This window comes from Rattus norvegicus, chromosome 1 (assembly GCF_021556685.1).
Source record: "Rattus norvegicus strain SHRSP/BbbUtx chromosome 1, alternate assembly SHRSP_T2T, whole genome shotgun sequence".
In the NCBI taxonomy this organism is placed as follows: Eukaryota; Metazoa; Chordata; class Mammalia; order Rodentia; family Muridae; genus Rattus; species Rattus norvegicus.
In genome coordinates, this window is record NC_141534.1 from 266,357,629 (window position 1) to 266,382,862 (window position 25,234).

Consider the following 25,234-nt stretch of genomic DNA (forward strand, 5'->3'; position numbering starts at 1 on the left):
AACTGTTTTCAGAGCATCTCCATATCCACGAGAGGAGCCCACTTCTCAGGCAGGCATGCCACTCACACTGTAGAGACCGAGATTGCCATCTGGGGCTCTTCCCACAGATACTGCTACTCTTGATGGCTCAGTCCTAGTTGCATGTCTCGTAACAAGAACTGTGCAACTTCTAGCACCCAACTGTAGTACAAAAGCACACTAACACACTCAATAAAGGAAAGGAAGATTGTATTAGAGATCACTGACAAGGACACCACTTACAGTGTTGTAAAAGTAGGCACCTCCTAGTTGTATATCATGGTTTAAAAATCCCAAGAAAACTTTAAAAGTGGGCAGTGTTAAGTAACCAAGTTAGAGTTAGAACTCTGCCTTTAAGGTTGTACTACTGCAGGTATTGGACTATTTTGAGCATTAAATGGAGTGGCATGATACCTTATAACCTTGTTGCATAGTTAGTAAATATTTGGAACTATTTGTTGTGATTTATAGGGAAATTTTTATTCCATCATTTAAAATATTAATCCCACTTAAACACTGAAGATCCCACTTTATATTCACATGAGAGAATAAAGCAAACATGTACTGTAAGAGGAGGCGAGGTCTTACTACAAGCTCTGGCTGGTTTGGAACAAACTATGTCAGTAAGGTCATGTTGGCCTTGAACTCTGAAGTCTGCTTGCCTCTGCCTCCCTAGGGCTGGGATTTAGGCATGTGCTATCAAACCCAGTCTTCAAGAGAAAACATTTAAGTGGACTATATAAACACTCTGTATATGAAGTAATTTTATCCACAAATGTTCATCAATTATTTGTGGAAATAATCATAATAGATTGTAGAGTAGAGGAGAATTAGTTTGGTTGGATGGACTGTTAAGTAGAGGATTAGTTAGTTGTGGCCGGATGGACTGTGTGGTAGAGGACTAGTTGTGGCCGGATGGACTGTGTGGTAGAGGACTAGTTGTGGCCGGATGGACTGTGTGGTAGAGGACTAGTTGTGGCCGGATGGACTGTGTGGTAGAGGACTAGTTGTGGTCGGATGGACTGTGTGGTAGAGGACTAGTTGTGGCCGGATGGACTGTGTGGTAGAGGACTAGTTGTGGCCGGATGGACTGTGTGGTAGAGGACTAGTTGTGGTCGGATGGACTGTGTGGTAGAGGACTAGTTGTGGTCAGATGGACTGCTCACACTGCTCTTCATATCCTCAGTGTATGATATTCAGGCAGGGAAAGCTCATATCACCGCTGTAGACCTAAGCATGACTGATGATATTTTTTTAATTGGATATTTTCTTTATTTACATTTAAAGTGTTATCCCCTTTCCGGGTTTCCCCTCCAGAAACCCCCATCCCACCCATCCCCCGGCCTCTATGAGCATGTTCCCCCCCCCATCCATTCACCTACCCACCCACTCCTCCCCCTTCCCCTTCCTGGCATTCCCCTACACTGGGGCTCGAGCCTTCATAGGACCAAGGGCTTCTGCTCCCATTGATGCCTGACCAGGTCCATCCTCTGCTATAGATGGAGCTGTACTCTTTGGTTGGTGGTCTAATCCCTGGGAGCTCTGGGGTTTCTGGTTGGTTGATATTGTTGTTCTTCCTATGGGGTTGAAAACTCCCTCAGTTACCTCAATCCTTTCTCTAACTTCTCCATTGGGGACCCCATTTCTCAGTTCAATGGTTGGCTGTGAGCATCCACCTCTGTATTTGTCATGCTCTGGCAGAGCCTCTCAGGAGACAGCTATATCAGGCTCCTGTCAGCATACACTTCTTGGCGTCCCCAGTAGTGTCTGGGTTTGGTGACTGCATGTGGGATGGTTCCCCATGTATGGCTGTCTCTGGATGGCCTGATGATATTTCTAAAGATAAAGGAAGGGCACTGTAGACACAGAGAATCATGACTGCAAACGTAAGACTGTACTGAGCTAGAGAGCCAAGTACCCTTGTTCATTCCTCCACACAGGAGATGTTAAGGGATTTGAACCTTGGGGAGATGAAGAGTGGTGTGCCCGTGTTGGCAGTGTCCTTAGCCTTGGAGGGGAAAGCCAGTCACCGGGAGATGACTTCCAAGCTGCTTTCTGACCTTTGCGGGACAGTGATGAGCACAAATGACGTGGAAAAGTCATTTGACAAGTTGTTGAAGGATCTCCCCGAGCTAGCCTTGGACACTCCGAGAGCACCACAGGTTTGTGACACTTCTTTGTTCCTTTATCTCTTACAGGTACATGACGCTCCTAGCAGATCACAACTTTGCAAGGGAATGGCCCATGTTTCTAGCCATACAAGAATAGCTCTGCACATTTTTAGGTCCCCACTTTGTCTCATAAACAGAGGGCCACCCACTTGCTGGCTAGTGCTGTACACGGAGCTATACTGAGCTGTGACCTACCTAGGTCTTGATGGAACTCAGCAACCCTTTTCTGTTTGCTCTGTGTAGTTTTTAGGTCATATGTAATACATGTATTTTTTGCTCATAGTTTTTTAAATAATATGTACATTATTTTACTAGCTAATAATTTTAAAGATATTATGTTGCTATAACAGATACTGATTTACTTGAGTGGAATTTATTAAAACAGTTCTAACTGTTCCCTTTTGTCACTTTGAAACCATGTAATTGCTATTAACATTTGCATAAAAATTGAATTTATAGGGGGTTTCTAAATGCTGTTTCTGTAACAGGAAGTTTATATGAGTAAAAAACAAATATTTCTTTTCCCCTATTTATATACACACTTAAAAATGGTCATCTGAGTTCATATTAATTATAGAATTTTTGATAAATAAAATCTAAAATGAAGACAGGCCAGGTGAAAAACCCCAACACCAAGCTGTTAATGTTTTAATAAGTATTTTTTATTTCTAGGGTTTTTTTTTGGTATTTATTAGTGTCATTTTACCTTTATTTAGTTAGAAAGTAGAACTGTACTGCAGACACTGTTCTGTAGTGTTGACTTTTCCCATAAAATCTGGCTCCTGTTTCCGTGGTGTGGCCCCATGTGTGTGTGCTTTGTGTGCACTCACTGCTGGATACTGAGCTGCTTTCAGGTTTTCTAATAAAGATCACTGTGGTCAGACTTAGAAACGGACATTTATTTGTGCCTAACTTTTCTCCATAACATATATTTTATAGTTAGTTGGGAACACGCTCTGGGTATTGAAGAGGAGAGGTTTCTCCATGACTTTGAGGTCATTTTAACAGATACTATTGAGTATATGTTGAGACTGGGTCAGTGTGCAAAGTCCTGGAGATTATGTAGTGAGCAGAGCAGAGCAGAGCTGCCTTTCCATCCTGATGGCATGGACTTGAAGGTCAAGCTAATCAAGGACAGGGCGTGCGCAGTGCAGGGCGCACAGGTGTTTCTGCACCTCCCAGCACGTGAAGGTCAGTGAGGACAAGGAGTGTACACCATGCTTAACCAGCAGCTGCTCTTGCATATCCTGCCATGTACTTTAGGTATGGCGTGTTTAATGAGACGGTTTAACCATTTCCTCCTACAGTTGGTGGGCCAGTTTATTGCTAGAGCTGTTGGAGATGGGATCTTGTGTAACACCTACATCGATAGCTACAAAGGCACTGTGGACTGCGTCCAGGCCAGGTGAGTGAGTAGGAAGTGAGATTGCAGCGTCCTGTAAAGTGATAATGCACACGAGTCCTGTGAGTGCGGCGTTACGTCTTCATTGTTAAAAGATGTTGCTGGGGTATAACAGGAAGACGGCAGTAATAAAAATGCAGTAGTTTTGAATTAAACTACGAGGCTCCCTCTTTTTAAGTCTCCCTTCTCTCGGCCTCAGTGTCCCTGCTTATAAAATGGAAGCATTGAACGTGTAGTGTCCATGATGCCTTCTGGCTGGGACAGTTCTTTGGTTTAATGAATTAGAAGCCAGAGGTGCTGTTCGACGTTTCTAAACTTCCTGGAGACTGATTTAGACAGCCAGCCCTCAGGCTTTCTCAGATACAGATACTGATTTTGAGGGGCTACATTAGGTCACAGTGAGGAGATCTCCCTGGGTGGGAAGATGGGAATCGATGTAAAAGTTCTTTCCTGGTTATGTGACTGTTATTTTACAGTGCATTTTGATGAGAAGTAGTTGTAAAAGAATACGAGAATGTAAAATATTTTTAAAAATACCTATTTGAAAAGTTATTTTTAAAAGTACATATGTTTTGGTACATTAAGGTTGTTACTACATACACAGTTTTGTAAACTTTATTGATAATATGGTAAACATCAGGCATATCTATCTGCTAAATGAAATTCTTCTTTTTCTGTCTTTTTCGATAGGGCTGCTTTGGACAAGGCTACTGTGCTCCTGAGTATGTCTAAAGGTGGAAAGCGTAAGGATAGTGTGTGGGGATCCGGAGGAGGGCAGCAGCCTGTCAATCACCTTGTTAAAGAGGTACTTACTGAGAGCAACAGAGAAGCAACAGAACAAGTACTGGATGGTGCCTTGGTGGGCAAGAATTCAATGTGGTCATATGTGGGCAAGTAAAGCTGAATAACCTGTGAGCTAGAAAGATTACGTAGTCGTTGCTGTTTTATCCTGTTTTGTGATTTAATGGCATGACTATTAGATCTTTCATGAATGTAAGAAGTCTGTGAACACCTAAGAAATGAGTAATTAGAAGAAGTCTGTCTGTAAAGTCTGTTGTCCGAAGTCTTTTTTATAGTAGTATTTAGTTTAAATATGCGGCTGAGGGGAGGTCATTTGTAATTATTCACTGTGTGACTTACATGAGCAGTGGAGTAACCTGACACTCTGAGTTAGGGATGATGGACATTAGAGTAGGTCAGTGGTGGAGCTTGAGTTATTAAAGTGCAAGGCTTGCTTCTTGTCCATTTCCTCTTGTTCTGTAACAAGTGGACCTGTAGTGTCCAATTGCACATGTGGAGACAGACCTGCAACAGAAGCACGCAGTGCGTGTGCTTGTTCAGTGCATTCCTCTCGTTGGGTTTTTGATTAGATTGTGTGTGTGCACGTGTATGTGTATGTGTGTGTGCGTGTGCGTGCGTGTGTGTGTGCATGTGTGTGTGCACGTGTATGTGTGTGCGCGTGCATGCTCGTGTGCATGTGTGTGCGTGTGTGTGTGCGTGTGTACGTCTTCGAGTGCGTGTATGTGGATGTGTGTGCGCATGTGTGCGCACATGTGTGTGCATGTGTGTGTGTGTGTGTGTGTGTGTGCGCGCGCGCGCGCGTGTGTAGTGTGTACGTGCCTGCCTTGGGTCTTCATGCTTGCAGTGCGAGTGCTCTCCCCACTGAGCTATTTGCTTAGCCTCAAATGCATACTTAAAAAAAAAAAATTTCTAGTTAGGATATAGTTTAGTTGTAAAATTTCACTTTTATGAAGACATTATAGAAGTTGAAGTAGAGGATATTTAGATAAATTAATTTTATTCATCCAGCCATAATTCACTTATTGCCACTAGATACAAATGTCCTTTTCTCAGAAAATTTGTAAGGAAGATTATTTTTAGTGAAGCTCTTTTGCTGAAAAAACATGTTTTTTTCCCCTAGAGCCATAAATGATACTGTACAAGCTTTAGTTGGAAATCAAGAATTGTCTCTCTTGTTCAATTACTCAATTTTTTATTTTTTCACATTAATGCTTTAATGGGTTGGGTAGGTGTTTTGTGGCATTCTCAGTGATGAGACTTTAAGTTAGTGCCCTCTAGTGGCATAAAAAGTTCCCTGCTCTTTTTAAAGATTGATTTTAATTACATGTATGTGTGTAGGAATGTGCACATGAGTTAAGGTGCCCACGAGCTGGAGTTATGGTGGTTGTGAGCCATGTAAAATGGGTGCTGGGACCTGACCTCAGGTTCTCTGCTGAGCAGGGCGTGCTCTTAACTGCAGAGCCAGCTGTCCAGCCTACATCCCTGTTTTAATAGGATACATGGGAGCAGGATAGTCACAAGCCGAGTTCTTCATATTATAAAACCTACTTGGATACTGGAAATGCTTAGAAAACCAAGCACTGCGTTACTTTATAACAGAATCACTTGAAGCCCAGGACTTTACTTTTAATTATGAGAAAGTTCTTTTTTGACACCACTCTGCCAAATCCCTATGTTCAATATTGGTGCGAATGTTAATAAATCTTTTAGGCAAGTACCCATGTTTTCAAAATTAGAAATTCTAATATTTCAACTTTTAAATCTAATAGATCGATATGCTGCTTAAAGAGTATTTGCTCTCTGGAGATATGTCTGAAGCTGAGCACTGCCTTAAGGAACTGGAAGTACCGCATTTCCACCACGAGCTGGTATATGAGGTAAGGCTCTGTCCACATCACAGAGGGCTTTCCAGTCTTCTACACCACAGTAACCAAGGCTTCCTTAATAATACCAAGTTTTTTCCTTAAACATATTAAAGTAATTTATAAGTTTATATAATCGCTACATGTTAGAGGAGGGATTGGATTCATTTTTAGGACCAGTTTCTCATAAGTTGATTCCCAAAAATTCATTAACTCTTTTCTGTTCAAATTTTAGGCCATTGTAATGGTTTTAGAGTCAACTGGAGAAAGTGCATTCAAGATGATGTTAGATTTATTAAAATCCTTGTGGAAGTCTTCTACTATTACCATAGACCAAATGAAAAGAGTACGTATGGCATTACTGTGAATACGTTTTAAAGGTCCATGCTTCAACTATATGATTGCATAAGAGTTATGCATTTTCTTTTTTAAAGATTTATTTATTAATATGAATGTACACCTGCAGGCCAGAAGAGGCCATCAGATCCCACTACAGATGGTTGTGAGCCACCATGTGGTTGCTGGGAATTGAACTCAGAAACTCTGGACGAGCAGTCAGTGGTCTTAACCTCTGAGCCATCTCTCCAGCCCGAGTTATGACTTGTTAATGAAACTTGTCTTTTAGGGAATGTGTAATGTGTAGTATTATGCCTTTGGATTTTTTTTTAGCTCTTTATATTTTTGGAAAATGACAGTTTGGGTTTTTTTTTTTCTCCTTTTAAAGAATAATTGTTCAGTTTATGTGATGCATAGAGGAAACATTTAAATTTTTTTTATACTTAAAATTGTGTTTTTTGAAATGTTGATGAAATGATCTTATATTTTAGACAAATAGTTAAGAGTAGATGGGGAAGTCGATAGTCAGGGAGTCTGGCTCTTGCCTGGAGCTCTTTTGGGAATTTTTGAAGAAAGCAAGGATATGTTATTTTCCAGGGTATGCCAGCTTGAGCTGTGGTGGTCATGGTACAGGGGCAGTTGTTTCGTTGTGTATGCTGTTACATGGGCTTACGGTTGTGTATCAATTCTGTTCTAGGGTTATGAGAGAATTTATAATGAAATTCCGGATATTAATCTGGATGTCCCACACTCATACTCTGTGCTTGAGAGATTTGTGGAGGAATGTTTTCAGGCTGGAATCATTTCCAAACAACTCCGAGATCTTTGTCCATCAAGGTACTTTATTTAAATAATACTTTCTCACTGAACAATACTGAACGAGAGCCTTGGGAAGCTAAGGTAGCTGTTTGTCATTCTGGCTCTCAGAAAAATAAAAGTGTCTTTCTTGAAGTGACTGGAAATGAAGAATCATCTGCTTAAGAGTTGATGGAGAAACAAGCGTGAATCTTGTCTCCTTGCAGCTGTGGACAGGACTGGCATTTGGAGGGAGCTGACTTTATAGTGTACATCTTTGCTAGGATGTACTAATGTTATGTTAGAGTCCGGATTATCACCAGTAAGAGAAAATTGGGGATTTTGTAGTGAACCTTCAAGTTCTCACAGCTAGTACATTGTATTGGTAACATTTGAATTCAGACTTTTTTAGACTTCAACGTCTAAACTCTGCTGTACTCTGTATAGCCACTCTATAGTGGCTTCAAACTACAGGTGGGCATGATTTTTTTCAGGGGGAAAAATATTTGTACTTCTAGGATGTAACGTAAGTGTTGGTAAGGGCTTTTCCCCCTAAAATCTGTGAGCTTGTAATGTAATAAGTTAAGTATTTAGGTGGAGCCAAAGCTACATTTTATATACATTTTTATGTCTGGAAAAATGTAAGCTTTGAATATTTTTGTTTTTCAAAGACTCTCAGAAAAACTATTTCTAGGTAGGCTTCCTTGCTCTAAAAAGTTTAGACGCTAAGAGCAGATGATGGTGGGAAGTGTGTAGAAATGTCTGGAATGGAGTTGTTGCCTAGCTGTTGTGTAGACAGCATTAGAGAAGCCTCGCCCTGGCAGAGCCTTTCTCTTCACTGTGTCACCCTGCTCCTAATGGAGTCTGCAGCCTTTCTGTTCAAGGCTGAACACATGAACGCAGTATGTTTCTCTCAGCACCTTGTGGTTGCTTTTTAAGATTTGCTTTTTAAGCTCATATTTGAAAGTCTGTATATTTCCTGGGACTTTATTCTGAAGAGTCATTTGGAGAGTTCTTACATTGTGTAAGTCAAGAACGTAGACGTTTAGCCTCCCACGTTTTTACTTTCCTGTGCTCAGGGTACATTTATGCGCCATCCTTGCTGCTTGTGCTGGTGACGGGGAGAGCAGGGGCTCGTCCTCAGACAGCTCTTTGCACGCACTGAGGGAGGCTGCCGGGCAGCTGCAGAGAAGGCTTTCTTGAGTTTTCAGTGACAATCAGGAATCCCCAAATGGGGTATTCAGGCTAGAAGAAAGTAGATTCTGATTTGGTTATGTACGCTCAAGATTTGGACTTTCCTAAGACCAAAACGTTATTAATCAGATATTTGGCCATATACATATACATTTGTTAACATTAATTTGTTGTATATGGATTTGTGTGCCTATGTCATGGTGTGTATGGGGAGGTCAGAGAGCAGCTTGTGGGAGTTTGTTCTCTACGTTAACTATGTGGGTCCCAGGAGTGATCCTCTGGCTTGTTAGCAAGAGCATTTACTTGCTCTGAACCATCTTGCTGGCCACACGTGGATATTTCGATAAGTTGTATTGGTCCATCTTTAATTCTCACCGCTGTTTAAAGTAGTGTTTGGCCCACATGCTTCCAAGTAAGGCAGGAATAAATAAATGTGAATGTGTAAGTAAAATGTCTTCATTTTCTAATTTAACTTTATTCAACTCCAAGTAGATGAAGAAAGGTCATTAGTAATTATGCATTTATCTAAGCTATCATACATGTTTGTCATCTGATGTCTTATAAACATCTAATGTGACTAGTATGTAGAAAACATTTCCAAAGAATTCAGACACACCAGCCTAACAGGAAAACCCTTGGAAAAGTCGAGGCTTTAGCGTTTGTCGATGAGTCATATTTTAAGTGCTTTCGTTTTTGTCTTTTCATTACAGGGGAAGAAAGCGTTTTGTAAGTGAAGGAGATGGAGGTCGTCTTAAACCTGAGAGCTACTGAGCACAGCAACTCTTACAGTCAGTCTTAGGTGTTACCAAGAACAGATCTCAATTGTAAGAGTTGTCAGCACAGCTTTTCTTTTTTCTTTTTGTTTTTGTTATTGTTTTTTTTTTTCTTTTTTTAAAGAATTTGTTTTGGGTACAAGGCATTTCTAAAATTTTATAAACTTACATTTAATGGGAATTTTTGAAGGAAGTATTTTCTTTTTTTTCTTTTTTTTTTCTTTGAGGGGAAATTAAAGGAGGGACCGAAGAGTAACCACCTATGTGTGGGGTGTTCTGATAAGCTACTTTCTAAGTGCCATGTTTATGACCTAATCATTCCAAGTTTTGCATTCATGTACGACTGCCACTCCTTTCTTTCAAGGACAGTGTTTTTTGTAGTAAAATCACTGGTTTATACAAAGCTTTAGTTAGGGGTGAAGTGAAGCTGCTAAACCCCATTTTGGCTGCTGCTGTGGAGATGCTGTGCTTTGAGAGTAAACACACACACACACACACACACACACACACACACACGCATACACGTACATAGACATACACACACAGACACGCACACACGTACATAGACATACACACACAGACACGCACACACATACACGCACACAGATTTTTGTCTTAACGGACTTTAAGAAGCGAGTTAGTCATGAGACTTTTTCGTCTTTCCAGGGAACGTATTGATTGCCCTTAAATATTAGACAGTTAAGTAAATGGTGGCTGGAACATCTATTTTTCTACAAAACTGGAAAAACGAACCCGGTTCTACAAGAATGTACAACAAAATAAAACATGTGAACACTGTCACTTCTCCGTGGGAATGCATTTGTTTCGTCTTTTAGGTCTCCTGTGTGACTCTTGCTGGGCCCTGTGTTCAGTCCAGCAGTGCAAAATAAACAAAAACATTTCATTGTTTGGGACAGAATCTCCAGGCTGTCCTCAAACTCAGGGTAGTCTTTCTGTTTTGGTGTCCTGAGTGCTGAGAATAAAGGTCTAGGGGATCAGATGTCTTCTTGTGCTTCCACGGGTGCCTGTATACAGGTAGCATATACACAGACATATAAATTAACAAATTTTAAAAATGTAATAGTTAAAGACCTTTTAAGGTTATACTAGGGAGATACACATACACTCTAAATTTCTATTTATTGAGAGTTTAATGAGTGAAATTTGTCTAATATATAAACAGCTCTTACCCTTAAATTGTTAATGTGTTTAACAGAAGCATTCTCCATGTACTTAAAGCTTTACATTTATCTAAATAACCAACATATAACTACCAGTAAATGTTTCCTCACGGGGGTTACATTACTACCTCTTATAAAGCCTGGGTACTTAGCAAGGTAACTAGGTCCTCAGGATCTGTGGTAACTGAAGGTGTCTGCTGACTGTAGCAAACCATTACCAGTTCCTTGGTTATAGGGTTTACAGGGTTACGTACTCTCCTTCTGAAAGAAAAGTTTCTAGTATTCAAACTTCATGGCTCTTGGACGCTCATATTAAGTTTTTTGCTGTAATAAGCATTTTCAGGTTTTGTGTTTGGTACTTGAGTAGCAGTTATGTAATTCTCTATTTCTTAAAATTAGTGTAGTTCAGAGCTTATGTCCTTGGTCAGGTCAGCAGTGAACATGGTGTGGCACGCAGTTGGTTATGTTTACTTTTGGGTAATGTACAAGCCCAACAATATGTTCACAGTAAGAGTTTATTTTCAGATTCAGGTGTTTAATAAACATAAAGAAATCCTTCATCCACAAAAGACGCATTTAATTTCTTACACTCCTAACAATAGGTGCGATAAACAAGGTGAGAAATTTATAATTTAAAAACTTTGAAAATTCCGTAAAACCTGGTTCAAAGTTTTTCTCTTAACACAAACCAATGTTTAAACACCTGAATTTTCTGTTTTAAGTTTGGAATGACCAGTTTAAGCATTTTTAGCCTACGGATGCAGAATAGTCTCTAGTCACTGAACAGATGCAGAATAGTTCTAGTCACTGAACAGTTAGGATTCCTTAGCCTACAGATGCAGAATAGTTCTAGTCACTGAACAGTTAGGGATTCTTTAAAGCGGGAGTGGCTAGTGGGTTATTTGCCGGTTGTCTTTTTCTGCCATTTCTTGTTGGCGAACTGTGTCCTGTGCTGTTTGCTGCATTTTCTCCAGTCTTTCCAAAGTCAGAGATTTTAAGGGTAAAAGCTTGGGTTTACACAGCACCATTGTGGTTACATCTTCCACAGACAACTGCCCTATTAATAAATAAGAAACTAATTAATTTGAGGAAGATAACTGGTGATTTAGATTTGTAACTAGAATGTAAGTACTATCAATAAAACAGTTTGTGTTCCTAGACTGACAAAGCAGTACTCCACAAGCAACATTTCTATACACCCCAGGGTCAGGCAACAAGAGCTGGACATGGCTGCTAGACTCTTCTGTTGCCACAAGATGTAGCTGTGTGGGCCAGATGTTTAATTGGCAGTATACAGGCAACATAAAAATACAGCAAGATGCAAAAAGTAACAAATGCTCAACTTATGAATGGCTACCTTGGTTAGCTTAACTAAGTTTGACTTAGGTTAATTTCCCCAGCTTGGAATCTTGCTTTGAATTAATTCCACTCAACAATTTCACATAGGGTTTGTAGTTATAGGAAGCAGCATTTAATTTTTAGATCGCCCATTACGGAGAAAGTTGGGATGTTTCACGGCTTCCTCATGAATAGTGTGATAGTGTGGAAGTGCACAACAGACGAGGCAGACGCCGCCAGCCTAGTTGCAGATACTTAGCTATGAGCTGGGGCACACGGTCCATCCCCTTGTAAATCTCCAGTAGCCTGTGACCCAGATACTTGGGACGTGTGTGTACACGCGCACACACACGCACGCACGCGCGCGCGCGCACACACACACACACACACACCTTGTTTTGGAAGGACTTCTCGGAACATCGACTTCACTTCTGCCATCTGTAAACTGCTGGGTACAGTGCTTTCGCTCCTTCAATGAGAAATCAGTTACCAACATTAAAATTCTCAAAGACTGGAGATTAACTGAACCACAATTCCTACAGAAAGTGAACTACATTATCTGCATGAATTTCTCATTTGCTTTCTCCTCTTCCCTGAAAATCAGGGGGAGACATTTCATATGTATGATCTTGTCACATTTTTATTCAGTAGTAATTGGAATATCAAGCATTCTAACTTCTCGTTCTAGGAAAATTTTTTTTCCTTTTTAAAAAGAATCAGTTGAGAAAAGACAATTTACAAATAGGTCATCTTGGTTTACTGATTGCTTCTCCCGAGGAGAGATACTACTAACATAATTCCCATCTGAAAAGGGACGCAGAGAGAAATGAGGTAACTGGCCAGCAATTCCTTTTTCAAGAATGTATTTTGAAACGATTTATTTATTTCATGGTCACTGGGATTTTGTCTGCAGGTTTCGCCCCTGTGAGGTGTTGGCGGTACAGAGAGTTGTGAGCTGCCGTGTGGGTGTTGAGGACAGCAGCTCTGGGGGAGCAGCTACTGCGCTCAACCACTGGGACAGCTCTCTAGCCCCTAGCGTTCTTTTTCTTAAAGAGCTTAGTTCTACTTTTCAAGGCCTTTGCTAATAGCAGGAAATACCATAACGCTCAATTCCTGGATGCATAGCTGTAATCTGTAAGAAAGCAATACAGTGGACCAAGAAGCTACAGACTAGATAGAAAAGTATGCTTCCAGCAGTCCTGCTGAGATACCGGGTGATAAAGGTGTCCTCTTATGTTAGTCTGTTAGGGCTACCTAAGCACATACTACTTACCTTGCTCCGAGTGCTATAGCCCAGATTACTGTTCTGCTGTATGCTCTTAAGTATTGTGGATCAAGTAGTAGAATGATGTCTTCCTAAAATGCTTTTCCAGACAATGCCACCCATTTAGTGATGTTTGACCACACTGAGGCAACCTTACTATATGTCTTTCACAATGTTACCACCAAGACTTAGTATTTATAAAGTGGTGCTGCTGGCTTGGTGCCTGCCTTTCCCACCCACTGCAAATTAATTATAGCCAAGTGAAGCTGCTTCTGTTTTTTGTCATTCTTGTTCAACTACTTTGGCATTCCTTGTAAAAGGATACTCTGTATTCTTCAAGCTGGTTATTCTCTCATTCAAATTACTCTGGAATGCCCAGGTTTCCCAAGAAACCTCCATCTGCTCTCAGAACTTCTCTTCAGACTTTTGAGAGGTGATGTAAGAATGGGCCAGGAAAACAACTCGTCATAAACTGAGCATGAGTTAAGTCTACAGTGCAATTACTTTAGAATGCACAGTTCCTAGAACATTTCTTTCTTGTATCTATACCTGGTACCTAATACCACAGCCTTTTTCTTCCACGTTGGGTTGAAGGCTGACAGCACTGCTTCATACCAATGAAACTGACCAAAACCACGGAGCCCCTAACCTTTGCATTAAAAATATTACAGTGAGACACTGCCAGAGCCAGGCAGCGGCAGTAGTGGCGCACTCCTTTAGTCTCAGCACTGGGCAAGCAGAGACAGGTGCATCTGAGTTCGAGGCCAGCCTGGTCTTCAGAGTAAGTGCCAGAGCTGCCAGAGCTACAACAGAAAAACCCTGTCTTGGAAAAACAAATACTGTGCCTGCATCAGGCACAGCTCCGTCATACCACTGAAAAGCATGGGATATCACTGCCTTTGAGAAAAGTAAAGCATAGTAACTATTTTATACACATCACCAAGATGCAACTATTATAATAGGTTAAGTTGTAGCTGTCTATAGAATGAACAACTCTAGCTGTGTAATTAAGTCACTACTCGTTTTTCTTTAGTTTGTACCTCTTACACATCTGAAATACAGCCCAAGGAAAACAGTGAAGCTTGACGTTCATTTCTCTGTTTGACTGAACCACTGTACATGGAAAGGGTGTGGGGCTAAAGGACTGGCAGAGAATGGGTTGGGTCTGGTGTGGGTAAGATCAGTGCCCTCATTTGCTTAGGCAGTTTCTACTTTAGTAGGACTGATTCTTGTGCGAGGCCCCTTAGGCCTTGACAGGAGAGAAACAGGAAGGGAAGGGCTAAAATAAGCAAGGTGGAGATCCGATGGCCAGCGTTGGCCAGGATCCACAGTTTTCATAGCTGCCCTGGAAGTCTAGAATAGGACAGGACATTCATTTCTTTTTCTCCTAGCAGTCTGCTATTAGCCAAACAAAAGTTTTTAGGGTGTAGTGTTTTCTATGGAGTTGTGGCTACTCTAAATATATTATCAATGTAGGTGAGGTATGTATAAAACCAGAAACAGATGGATCAAAAGAGAAATATTTGCAAACAACTATTACTGAAATGTGTACTGGAAAACTGCCGTGACGATGAGGGCCTACCGTGCGCCAGGTGAATGTTCATTGGTGAACGAATAAGAATCGGTTGCCTTTTGGACTCTACAGCCAGAGATAAGGGAAGAGAAACAACACAAGGAAGTCAAATGCTGCAGATACAAGTTTAAACCGAGAAATGCTGGAAGAGGGTAATCCAGCTGTTAGAAAATCATGGTGGTGCCGTAGGGCGGCCCTAAGCAAAGCTTTAGTGTGTGGGTCTATGTGCCTTGTCTTGGGATTGTAGACAAGCCAAAAGCCTGTTAATTCTACAGTGAGAAGGTTTAGGGAAATGAGCAGCCTGATTCAACTCTTTTAACGTAGCTGCTTTGCTGTCTCTACTAAAACCAAATGTTCTACTTCAGTAGAAGTACAAAAAGAGTGCTTGAGAATAGGGATGCCCATTCGGCAATGCATTAACGATGAAACTGATTAGAAAATGCTAAGCAACACTGACCCACTGATTAACCAGCTGGCCAAGAGTTAAAAGTATTGGTTATGCATTGATTAGAATATTATTTTAGAATGAAAAAGTTATCTAGATTGTGATGATTATTAAGAGAGAAATATTAAGATACAGGACTAAACTTACTGTGCTGCAACCCAAAATTTTAATACTCAACTAAATGCAATGTCACTAGACCATAGTTTGAAGCTCTTAGGGTGATCTTTTTAGAGTTTGTAATCTTCAGAGAATGTAGTTCTGATTGGGTAGCACAGCTCAAAATCCTGTAAACTACCATAGCACTGGATTGTCTAAAGTGAATGTAAGAGAATGCAAAAGAAGACAAACCTTTGCCATAAGATATTTTATGGCTTTTGCAGTGTTGAAGACTTGTCTAAGAAAGACAGCTTTGAAAGTCAATACTGTATGTGGACAAATTGGAAGTTCTTGGAGTATAAGATCACTGAAAAATGCATATTGTTAAACTCTTACCTGCAGAGCCTTAGTATTTTGGAGAAACTAGAATTCTCAGTTTGCACATTTTTAAATTGACATACATTCTTCATTTTAATAATTATAAAGGGGATGATTTCCATACACTTTAACATGAAGTTTTAAAATATTCAATGTAAACACAGCAATTTGGTAGCTAACCTCTCAATAAAAAATGAAGTTCTTTCTTAGAAATTTTATATTATTCATACCTAGACCTCTTTATTTCTGTCACAATTTTAATGTAATGTACAATTTTCATGCTTGATATTTGATCATATAATCATATCTGGCTATAAAATTTATAAATTTAAATTATAAATTTAAAATATTTACCATGTATCTGTTACTAAGGAGACCTTTCTCAGTAAGTTCATGTATGCATGACTGAGAATTTATTTGGATTGCCACAGTCTGGTTTTTCATTTATACATGCATAAGTACTATGAACATACTGGAAATTTTTTTTGTTCAAGTTTTGAACATTATATATTTAAAAGTAATAGTGATCTATCATGAATAAGAACTTTTAAAGATTTTATTTTATGGCATTGATGTTTTGCTTGCATGTGTGTGAGGTTGCCAGATTGGAATTGGAATTGCAGATAGTTGTGACATGCTGTGTCCCATGCTGGGAATTGAGCCAGGTCCTCTGGACGAGCAACTGATGCTCTTGGCCACTGAGTTGTCTCTCCAGGCCCATTCATAAGTAGTTTAATGAACTGACCAGTAAATCAGGACTTACCATTACCACGTTAGACAAGGGCTGTACCGTGCAGCTGCACTGTTAGTGCAGTTATGTGTCCTTCTGTAGCTGTGGAGGCTCAGCCTCCTTAATCCCAAGTCCTCAGTCTTATTAAGAGCTTTATTTGCTTATTGTCTCTGGCACCTAAGAGACTTCTGCTCCTAGAAGCATTGAATCACAGTCAAATTCTACATTGAATAGAAAATGCCCCCTTTGGTGAGGTGACTATGAAGGGAGGGTATGTGAAGTGACACTGAAGACACATTTCTAAGGTGATCCAGATCAGAGACTGACCGTGGAAGTTAACAGTCGGCACGTTTGTGGTTCTTAGCCTTGTTACCTCCACTCTGTCCTGATTGTCTTCAGGTGTCTTGACAAATATATGCACCCTGGCTTCCATACTCTGAGTTGTACAATAATCACATTATGCTGCCTTTAGACATGTTAATAGATTACCTGAGGGAATTTTATAGTTCTGAAACTTGAGGTAGCCTGGGAAGGAAAGAAGTTAGATTTTTCTTTCTAACACCAAGACTCTGTTGGACTTCAATATACTCAGGTATGTAATGCATCTGTAGCAGAACTGACAAATGTGTTATTTGCCAAACTTAGTTCATCTTGGACTGTTTCAGAATGCTTATATGGTACAGTGTTTACTGTAACATACTAGATGCATGAGTGATAAGACACAACACCATTACTTATAAAGCCAATTCAGAATCACATTTTTCTGAATAATAAAGAACAAGCCAAGATGGTTTACTGCCTTGCCTTAGTGAGATTCATATTGTACCATTCTATACAGCACTCCCTTTGGGTGGTAAGAAAATGAACAAAGATGACTAAAAAAAATGCTAAAATAACTGGATTATGCAGGCATTGATTAAAATTTGGAAGGAATAGTAAAGCCCATGTGTAGTGGTTTGAATGGGATTGGCCTCATAGTGTAACAGTTTTGAATACTTAGTCACCAGGGGATGGCGCTATTTGAAGGGATTAGGAGGTGTGGCCTTTTTGGAGGAAGTGTGTCACTGTGGGGTGGGATTTGATTTTTCAAAAGCCCGTGTGAGGACCAGAATCTCTTGGCCAGCAGACACAGACGTAGCTCCCAGCCACTTCAGAGCCACCTCTGCCTGCGCGCCGCCATGCTTCCCACCATAATGATAATGGACTGAACTAACGGGTCCTCAGTTAAATGCTCTCTTTTATGCTTTTTCAAAGTTCTTTTTTGCTTTGGTCATGGTGTCTCTTCACAGCAATACAACAGTGACTTAGGACAGCACACTTGAGGTTTCGGCTCATTAAGTAGGTTAAGTCTAATTTGAAGGCACAGTGATGGAGGTAGAGTCCGTTGCACATCAGCGTGAATGATAGAGGTGCACTGAATTACTCAAGGGCCTGGAAAATGGTGGGTGGTGGGATCAGTGCTAAAAGATAAGTGTACACAGCAGTTAAGAGCGCAACTTGTCTTCTTTTAAAGCACAGTGATTAGATTTTTGCTTATTTTGTATGTGTGCAGGTGCACATATGCCATAGCAATGCATGGAAAATAAGGAATTCACATCACACCAATCTCTAGCACATAAGGGCTCACTGAATATTCGCAGTCCTTAAGTACGGTACCACTGTAATGATGCCACACAACTAGATTCTCAGGAAGAATGTCTGATAACAGTTATGGGGCTTATTATTATTATTATTATTATTTTTGGTTCTCTTTTTCGGAGCTGGGGATCGAACCCAGGGCCTTGCGCTTCCTAGGCAAGCGCTCTACCACTGAGCTAAATCCCCAACCCTGGGGCTTATTACTTTTAATGGATAAAAACAAACCAACCAGCACAGAGGGACAGTTGAGAATTACTCATTCATTGCCCCATCCACTATCCAGACCAGAACCTACTTGGCTTCTGAGATCAGACCTCTGCACAGTGCCATGTCTACAGACTCCCACCATCCTATCCAGAGCCGTACCCTCATAGTAATAATCTCCAATGCAGGTTAGTCTAGTGTATCTAGCTGGGCAGCTGGAGCAGGCCTTTAATCCAAAGGCAGAGGCAGCCAGGTCTCTGAGTTTTAGGCCAACCTAGTCTACAGATTAAGTTTCAGGCCAGTCAGGAACACTGTCTTAGAAAAACGCTCCTCCACCTCCAATCAATCAATCAATCAATCAATCAATCAATCAATGCATCTACCTACCTACCTATCTTAGCTTCAAAATGTCAAGCTGTATTAATCTAGACGTTTGAACTGTGTGTAAATGTTACCTCAGAATGGAACTTTAGAATTGAGTTACTTTAGGTGTAGCCAGAGTAAAACCAGAATTACCCGTCTCCCATTAACCCTAAAATATATATATTGCAAAATGTAAAAGACTAGAAGAAAAACGTGACCATGTCTAAGAAGAAAAAGGATCCGTCATACTCCATTACCTGGCCCTCTTCTCAGGTCTGTTACCTGGGCAAATAGCTTGGAGGTCCTCTAGAAAAACACAAACGTCCACTGTGTTAGAGAGACGAGCGAAAAGAGCTCACAATGAGTGAACCCAATGAAGGCTGGAGTGCACCTCTTCACAATCGATTGGAATGGGCAGCAGCTCTGATGTGACTGACTGCGGTTAGAGAGGGAGTGAAAAATGAGCCCGAAGGAAGTCTCAGGGATGCGCACATGTTTAAAAAGGAGCATGGAACACAAAGAAAGTAAAGCATACTTTTTTTTATCTCATTAGCAGCAGCCCCAGATGATATATATAGCACACAGTGTTCTTTCTTAGTTTGTAAGTTGAGTATTCTAATTGACATAATTGACACCACCCTGAAAACAGCACAGGATGACAGGTTGTTTCTTGGCCATGGGTTTTATTTACAGCTATAATTTTCAGTGCTGCTGACCAACTCAGGGTCTTGTTACGCTAAGCAACTGCTCTACTATGGAGCCTCAGCCTTAGTATTATGTTTTAAAAGAATGTGCCGTGGGAGCTGTCACATTAAGCAGATATGAAATATGTTAAATAGATAATCCGGGCTCTAGGCTTTAGTTCATATCTTTGTCTAGCTATCTTGAAAATGCAAGCTGTGGTTAAAAGTGATAGATAGAAAGGCGACTGTCGCTAAATCCTAGCTCCAGTTACATGCATGACAGGGCTTGGCTCTGTTTTTAAGACTGTTCTAGCTCACAGGAGTGTGTGACTGTGTTATGTCTTTTCTCAGTACTCTGTGCCCAATACTCTTAACTTGTTTTCTGGTCTTCACCGACCCTCCGTTCCCCTCGTATTAAATACACTCATCAGCATATCCTGACCACATCTCCTACGTCTGCAACGGAACGCTTCACGGTAGTTTAGGAGTCCACATGTTTTCAACAATGCTATGACAACAAAGCAATTGCATGATCTGAGTCACACAAGCTTGCGCTGTGCTTTTTCCTCTAGTAATCTACTTACATTTATATTTTAGTGTGATACAGACTGTCCCTAGGGCTAATTAGCTAGCTGGTTCGCTCGGTTTCATGTTCCTCCTTTAAATGATTCTGAAGTTATACTGATGGTAACTGTGCGACCCTGAGTACATCTGCAGCCTGATTTCCTCATGGACATTATCTATACAGAATTGTAAGCGTCAAGTAAAGAGTAGACACCAGAAACGTCTAGAGATCAGTATGGTTTACGATCCTAAGTCAAATCTTTACGTCACGAGGGACTTGCAATTAAGGGATTTTCTAAGTCCAAGATTTTTGAATCTTTATAGACACCATATCCTATAATATGGCACGATCTGTTTAAACATGAATTAACACTTTTTATAAACTTATTTAAATTTAAAGCAGCATGCACTGCCGAATACTTAAATGTTTTCAAATGAAGCAAATATACACCATAGTATCTGTATAACTCAAGGTTGAAATCATGTCGAAGGTTTTAAGTGATCAGCGAAGAGCAGAGACCTACGCAGACTAATGATGGGAGCAGGAGTCTTGAACGCTAAAAATACATCTTGAATTTTTGGTAGAGATGACAAGTGACTTGATTCTTACCAAGAGAAGTAAAAGAAGTACTTTAAAGCATTCTGATTGTCTTTACACAAAGTCCTAGTGTTTTTATGTAAGAAATATAGACATCATAAAGCTACAATCCTATAGACCCAAACTAGTTTAGTTTTTTCTTTTTTTTTTTTTTTTTTTGGTTCTTTTTTTCGGAGCTGGGGACCGAACCCAGGGCCTTGCGCTTCCTAGGTAAGCGCTCTACCACTGAGCTAAAGCCCCAGCCCCTTAGTTTTTTCTTATGGTCTGCTGGACATTTAAAAAGTTTTCGAACCAATTTTGGAAACCTACAGGTTTGACATAAAATCCAAATTTTGCTATACCTGGCAGTATTTGCTGACCATGTGCTCTCACATTCCCAGTCTTCCTATCCCACTGCTCCCATCCTCTCCTCAGCTCAGCCATTGTATGTGACACTGACCTGTAGTAAAGTATAGAGACAGTGCGATACACGCCAAATTGTCCGACTGCACCCAGTGCACACCGACCGATCCTTTTTTTGAGACAGGATCTGGGTGCAGCTGCTTAGGTTGATCTGGGACTCCTGGGCCCCAGGAATCTTCCCTGCTGCATCCTCAGCAGGAACTGGTTCTACTGGTGCAAACCACTGGATCTGGCCTGCTAGGCACTGAAAGTTAAATCCCAGAGGCTGAAACACCACAAAGAATTCTATAATATAAAGGGTATTTGTTGCAAGGGCTTTTAAGTAAACTCTTTTGCGAATATTAAGCCAGCTCCTCTAGAGTAAATTCAGTTTCGTGAGGTGCGGTTTCAAGTGAACATGGCATAGAATTGTGGGAATAACAACAAAAATTTTGTTTTATTCAAAAGTTGAAGTTGAATCATAGATGAATTTTCAAAAACATAGATTTTGGAGGAATAGGAGCTAGGACAGTACAAGGGATTACACTTAGAGCCTTGTGTACACTAACCAAGCATTCGCTGCTGAGCCACACCCTTAGTTCCCTAGTCTCTGTCCAAGCTAATAAGAAAAGGGGGAGAGAAAGTCCAGAAAGAACGTTTTCCCCGGCATGTACAGTAGTAACACCCAGTTTTACTCCAGCAATTGCCCATATGCTAGCAGAGTATGGACTGATAACATTCATGTGGAGAAGCCAACTGACATCAGATATCAGGCAGTTGGAGACATAATAGATTCTATTCTGCATTGCTAGCTGTCATCTGCTAGTATAATTGTGTTGCAACATGCTCAATTTGGTTAATTAACTCAGACTCATGTTAATAAAATGTGTGGTGTCTAGTTTCTGAAATGCGCCCAAGCCCCAGAACAGGCATTGTTGATGGAGATCTGGAAGATGCCGTAGTAATACTAACGTTACATTCATATTCATCTCATGTGAAATACTGCTCTCTCTAATAACTCGTTTCACAACTTGGTTCTGTGACAGTCTTAAAAATACTAACCAATAGCCGTTGTGAAAAGTTAATTAGTGGCTGAGATAATTGGCTAGCTATTTCCATAGTATATAAGGAAAGAACTATTTTGATAGTTTACATTGTTTTCCAAAGCCCAGTCCTCAAATCTCAGAATTTCTGCATTAAAAACCTTGTGTCATCATTAAAAAATATACATTTTTTCCTAAAGTCCGCCAGAATCACTGTATTACAATCTTTTTATATGTTTGACATTGAACTTGGAGATCTCTCTCCACACACACACACACACACACACACTCATTAAATTTCTAAATATTTTAATGCCCAATGTGCCCAAATTATACATTGCTATAGAAGTTTAGAACAACAATGATACTCTGACCACATTCTGTATGCCATGAGGCAAGCTGAAGTACTTTGCGTTCTGTTAAATTTAGTTTTAAACAGCCATAGACACTTAGCTAGTGAATGGGCATCTTCCTAACTCCAGGTCTGATTCTAAAACCTAGTCTTAACTACTATGTTATTTAGCCTTCCTGAATTCAGTATTAAGTTGAAATTGTTTCACAATCATATAGGAGCACACTTCCTCCTACACAAAGAATGCAGCTATTGGAACATGTTATTTTAACTTTCAGTATGACTGCTAACAGCATTCTATGCTAACCTAAGAAATCTCCTTTTAACTTTCAAGAAGAAAAGTGAGTGTGGAGCAGGAGGACCACGGGAGCTCTGCATTCTTGGGAGGGTTCCTCTTGTCATTATAAACCAAATCCCACAGTTCTCTCCACTGGGCAGAGCATGCTCCTAATGAGATGTTAAGTTTAAGCTTGGTTTTTAATAGGCAGTCCTTACTACCAGAAAGCTATTACAGAAACAACAGGACCAATGAGATCTTGCAGAAGAATTTCAAGGAGAAAATACCATTGCCTAGACTGGATTGTGGCCAGAGGGACAATAGTTACCTGGGTATCTGCTGAGATAACATCAAGATTCACATATTTGAATTACAGAGCTATACATCTTTCAACAGCAGTCTGCAGGGTGCCAGGACTTGAAACTCAAGAAACTATGCTGACATCAGCATACTTTACTGTAGATTTCATTGCATCAGCATAGGCAAAGTAGCCACATTTATCAAAGGGAGACAGTCTATATTGACAGCCTAGGGCACTTTAAATACTCTATACACACAGGCAAATTAAATGCCAAACTCTCAGCTTGACAATGGGATGGACTTTACTAGTAACACGAGGCAAAGGTATATGTAGTTGCATTTGAGAACCTAACTGGAAAAAGTTACACAGTTATGCACAAAAAAAAAAAAAAAAGAATTAAAATTAATCAGGCCTCAAGTCTAACTTCTAATTGGTATGAAATAAAAAAAAGGGATCCCTTTTCAACAATACCTCTGGATTTCTTTGACTTTGTTAAAATGTCAGTGTCACAGAGAGGAAGATCGGGACAGCTATAAAATTCTGAAGTGGCAATGCCCATGTACAATACAAAACTTCTGAAGTATTTTGATTTGTATAGTCTCTGTATTTTATGTTACAAAATTGCTACTTTTCTTGGTTGTAATAATACTGTATTTTACTAATTTAAGATTTTCAAAATCTTAAATTAACGTTAGGGGGTCTAACTGCAGATCAATATATTATTTCTAAATAGTACTAAAGTAGGAATGTGAAGAGGAAAGAGGTGTATATATATCAGAATCTGAATAAGTATCCAACATAGGTAAATAGGTCTAAGGCTGTAAGTGCTCCCCGCCCTCCTGTTTTGAGATAGGATTTCACTCTGCATCCCTGTAGCTTTGAACATGAGATTCTCTTGTTTCAGCCCCTAAGTGCATCACACCATCACACCTGGCTTTTTTAGCTTTGTAATGTGTGCACGTTTTCTCTCTCTCTCTCTCTCTCTCTCTCTCTCTCTCTCTCTCTCTCTCTCTCACACACACACACACACACACACACACACACACACACACACACAGTCGGGAGGGTAATTATGTTGTAAAGACTTCAGAGGTCGACCCTAAGAAGCACTGAGTGCCAGGGACCATGCTCAATTCTGCTACTGAAGGACACTGCTAATAATTTAACCCTTTAGGAGAGCACTATTATGTGCGGAGCAGGTGAATCCCACACGGATCACGTTGTTCAGGCATAACACAGTCAACACAGCAAAAGGTCCTCAAGCAGCTGACCCATGAGATAGTGAGAAGGGTAAGGTTTCCTGTTGGAGAGATTGCGGTACACATCTCCAAGGATAACAGAATAACTGACACAAGTCACAAAAGGTGACAGCCGACTTCAACGATTAACCTCAGCAGAAACAAGACTACTTCATTGTTTGCTGGAACACTGGTGGAGAAGGCAGATTCGCACTTTTTCGATTGGTTAGGCAGAAGCATATTTTAATTTACCTGAAAATTGTTATCTTTTTCTTGCAGCTTTAGGAATCTGATCTGTAGTTATCAGAACGGTTGACTTCTTGACTCAAAATGCCCACAGAAGGAACTACAAGAGACAATATCTTGGAGACACATAAAGCATTTTAAGTATTTTTAAATGTTCTTTAAAAGGATGGTCACAATCGTAGACACCCAGGACTAACTACTACAATACACCCTAACCCAGAACTCTAGTGAAAGCTTACAAAGTGCCCAGAATGGGAAGAAAAATCAGAAGATGAGGGCTGGCTCAGGGAAGTCATCTTTTTCTTTGATAGTTGGGGTGGAAACTGGTTCCTTTTGGTTCCCGAAATCTAGAGTTTCTAAAGGACAGGAGGTGAAAGGACCATACTCTAGAGGAACTCGCGGAGGTGTGTCGCGTGTCCCACAGTGCAGACCTAGGGTCTGCGGGTCCTCTGGTCTGGCCGGGGTGTGGGTCAGGCAGCCTCGCCCTACAGGGAACCTCAGAGGGGCGGAGGGAAGGCTGGCCACCGCCCCACCAGCCGGAAAGGAAACCTTCTGCCAGCGGAAGCGGCCCTGGGCCTTAGCTAGTAGTCTTCTCCGAGCTCCCTCCCTGCTGTTCATCCGGCCTGGCCGGCCCCGTGGTAAGGCGTCGGGAGCACTTACCTCACTCTTCAACTCTGGAAGAGGAGGTATCCCCTGGGGCGCAGGCTGGGGCGACTACTCCCACCTCCTGGCCATGACCCTACTAGGAAGTGCCAAGCGTAACTTCCGGCGCGAGGGAGTTTTGAAGCTCTAAACTGTAGTTCTAGGTAAGTGATCAGGCGGCTCAGTGAAGAGCCTGAAAAACCAAACCTGCAGTTCCTGGGCGCGAATTAACTCGTCCAGTGTGGACTATCTGTGCACATCTTGCGTAAGTATACTTACAGGTGCAGCCCTTTCCAGATGGCTCTGCTGTTGCCTGGGGCAACGGAGGGGACCGAATGCAGGAAAAG

At 40.8% G+C, this 25,234-nt stretch overlaps 3 protein-coding genes across 38 annotated transcripts in view; 2 read left to right on the forward strand and 1 right to left on the reverse strand.

Moving 5' to 3' along the window:
- Pdcd4 (programmed cell death 4) overlaps positions 1-10,153 on the forward strand; it is a 41,545-nt gene extending 31,392 nt beyond the window's left edge. For 8 of the 16 annotated variants that reach the window (XR_015638196.1, XR_015638195.1, XR_015638188.1 and 5 more), the window contains 8 exons: positions 1,959-2,180; positions 3,497-3,594; positions 4,282-4,396; positions 6,162-6,269; positions 6,490-6,600; positions 7,288-7,427; positions 9,290-9,403; positions 10,019-10,153. Coding sequence is in view for 8 of the 16 variants with exons in the window: in XM_087586734.1 (XP_087442860.1) it covers positions 1,959-2,180; positions 3,497-3,594; positions 4,282-4,396; positions 6,162-6,269; positions 6,490-6,600; positions 7,288-7,427; positions 9,290-9,350 (855 nt within the window). In the remaining 8 variants the exon portion in view is untranslated. 16 annotated transcript variants of the gene reach the window in all.
- An 877-nt stretch (positions 10,154-11,030) lies between these two features.
- Positions 11,031-25,226, reverse strand: Bbip1 (BBSome interacting protein 1). 19 transcript variants are annotated; one of them, XM_087658647.1, is made up of 6 exons: positions 25,167-25,226; positions 24,252-24,345; positions 18,845-18,998; positions 14,718-14,774; positions 12,264-12,340; positions 11,031-11,590 (listed from the first exon to the last, which is right to left on the reverse strand). In XM_087658647.1, exons 5-6 carry the CDS (start codon positions 12,307-12,309, stop codon positions 11,424-11,426), a joined length of 213 nt encoding a protein of 70 aa, XP_087514773.1. In that variant the 5' UTR covers positions 12,310-12,340; positions 14,718-14,774; positions 18,845-18,998; positions 24,252-24,345; positions 25,167-25,226; the 3' UTR covers positions 11,031-11,423. The 19 variants fall into 19 exon arrangements, with proteins under 19 accessions (XP_087514773.1, XP_087514378.1, XP_087514881.1 ...); XM_087658252.1 differs by lacking the exon at positions 25,167-25,226 and adding an exon at positions 24,906-24,961 and having other exon boundaries at positions 24,252-24,361; XM_087658755.1 differs by lacking the exon at positions 18,845-18,998.
- Shoc2 (SHOC2 leucine-rich repeat scaffold protein) overlaps positions 24,803-25,234 on the forward strand; it is an 88,661-nt gene continuing 88,229 nt past the window's right edge. For all 3 annotated transcript variants that reach the window (XM_087565473.1, XM_087565517.1, XM_087565526.1), the window contains exon 1: positions 24,803-25,051. The gene's annotated coding sequence lies outside the window, so the exon portion shown is untranslated. The remainder of the gene's footprint in view (positions 25,052-25,234) is intronic.

Coding starts and splice junctions, on each gene's coding strand:
- Bbip1 (XM_087657974.1), bottom strand. CDS start 12,309: ATGGCAGAAGTGAAGTCGATGTTCCGAGAAGTCCTTCCAAAACAAG. Junction 11,591..12,263: donor AGAAGTCCTTCCAAAACAAG/GTGTGTGTGTGT, acceptor ATTTATTAATAG/GGCAGTTGTCTGTGGAAGAT.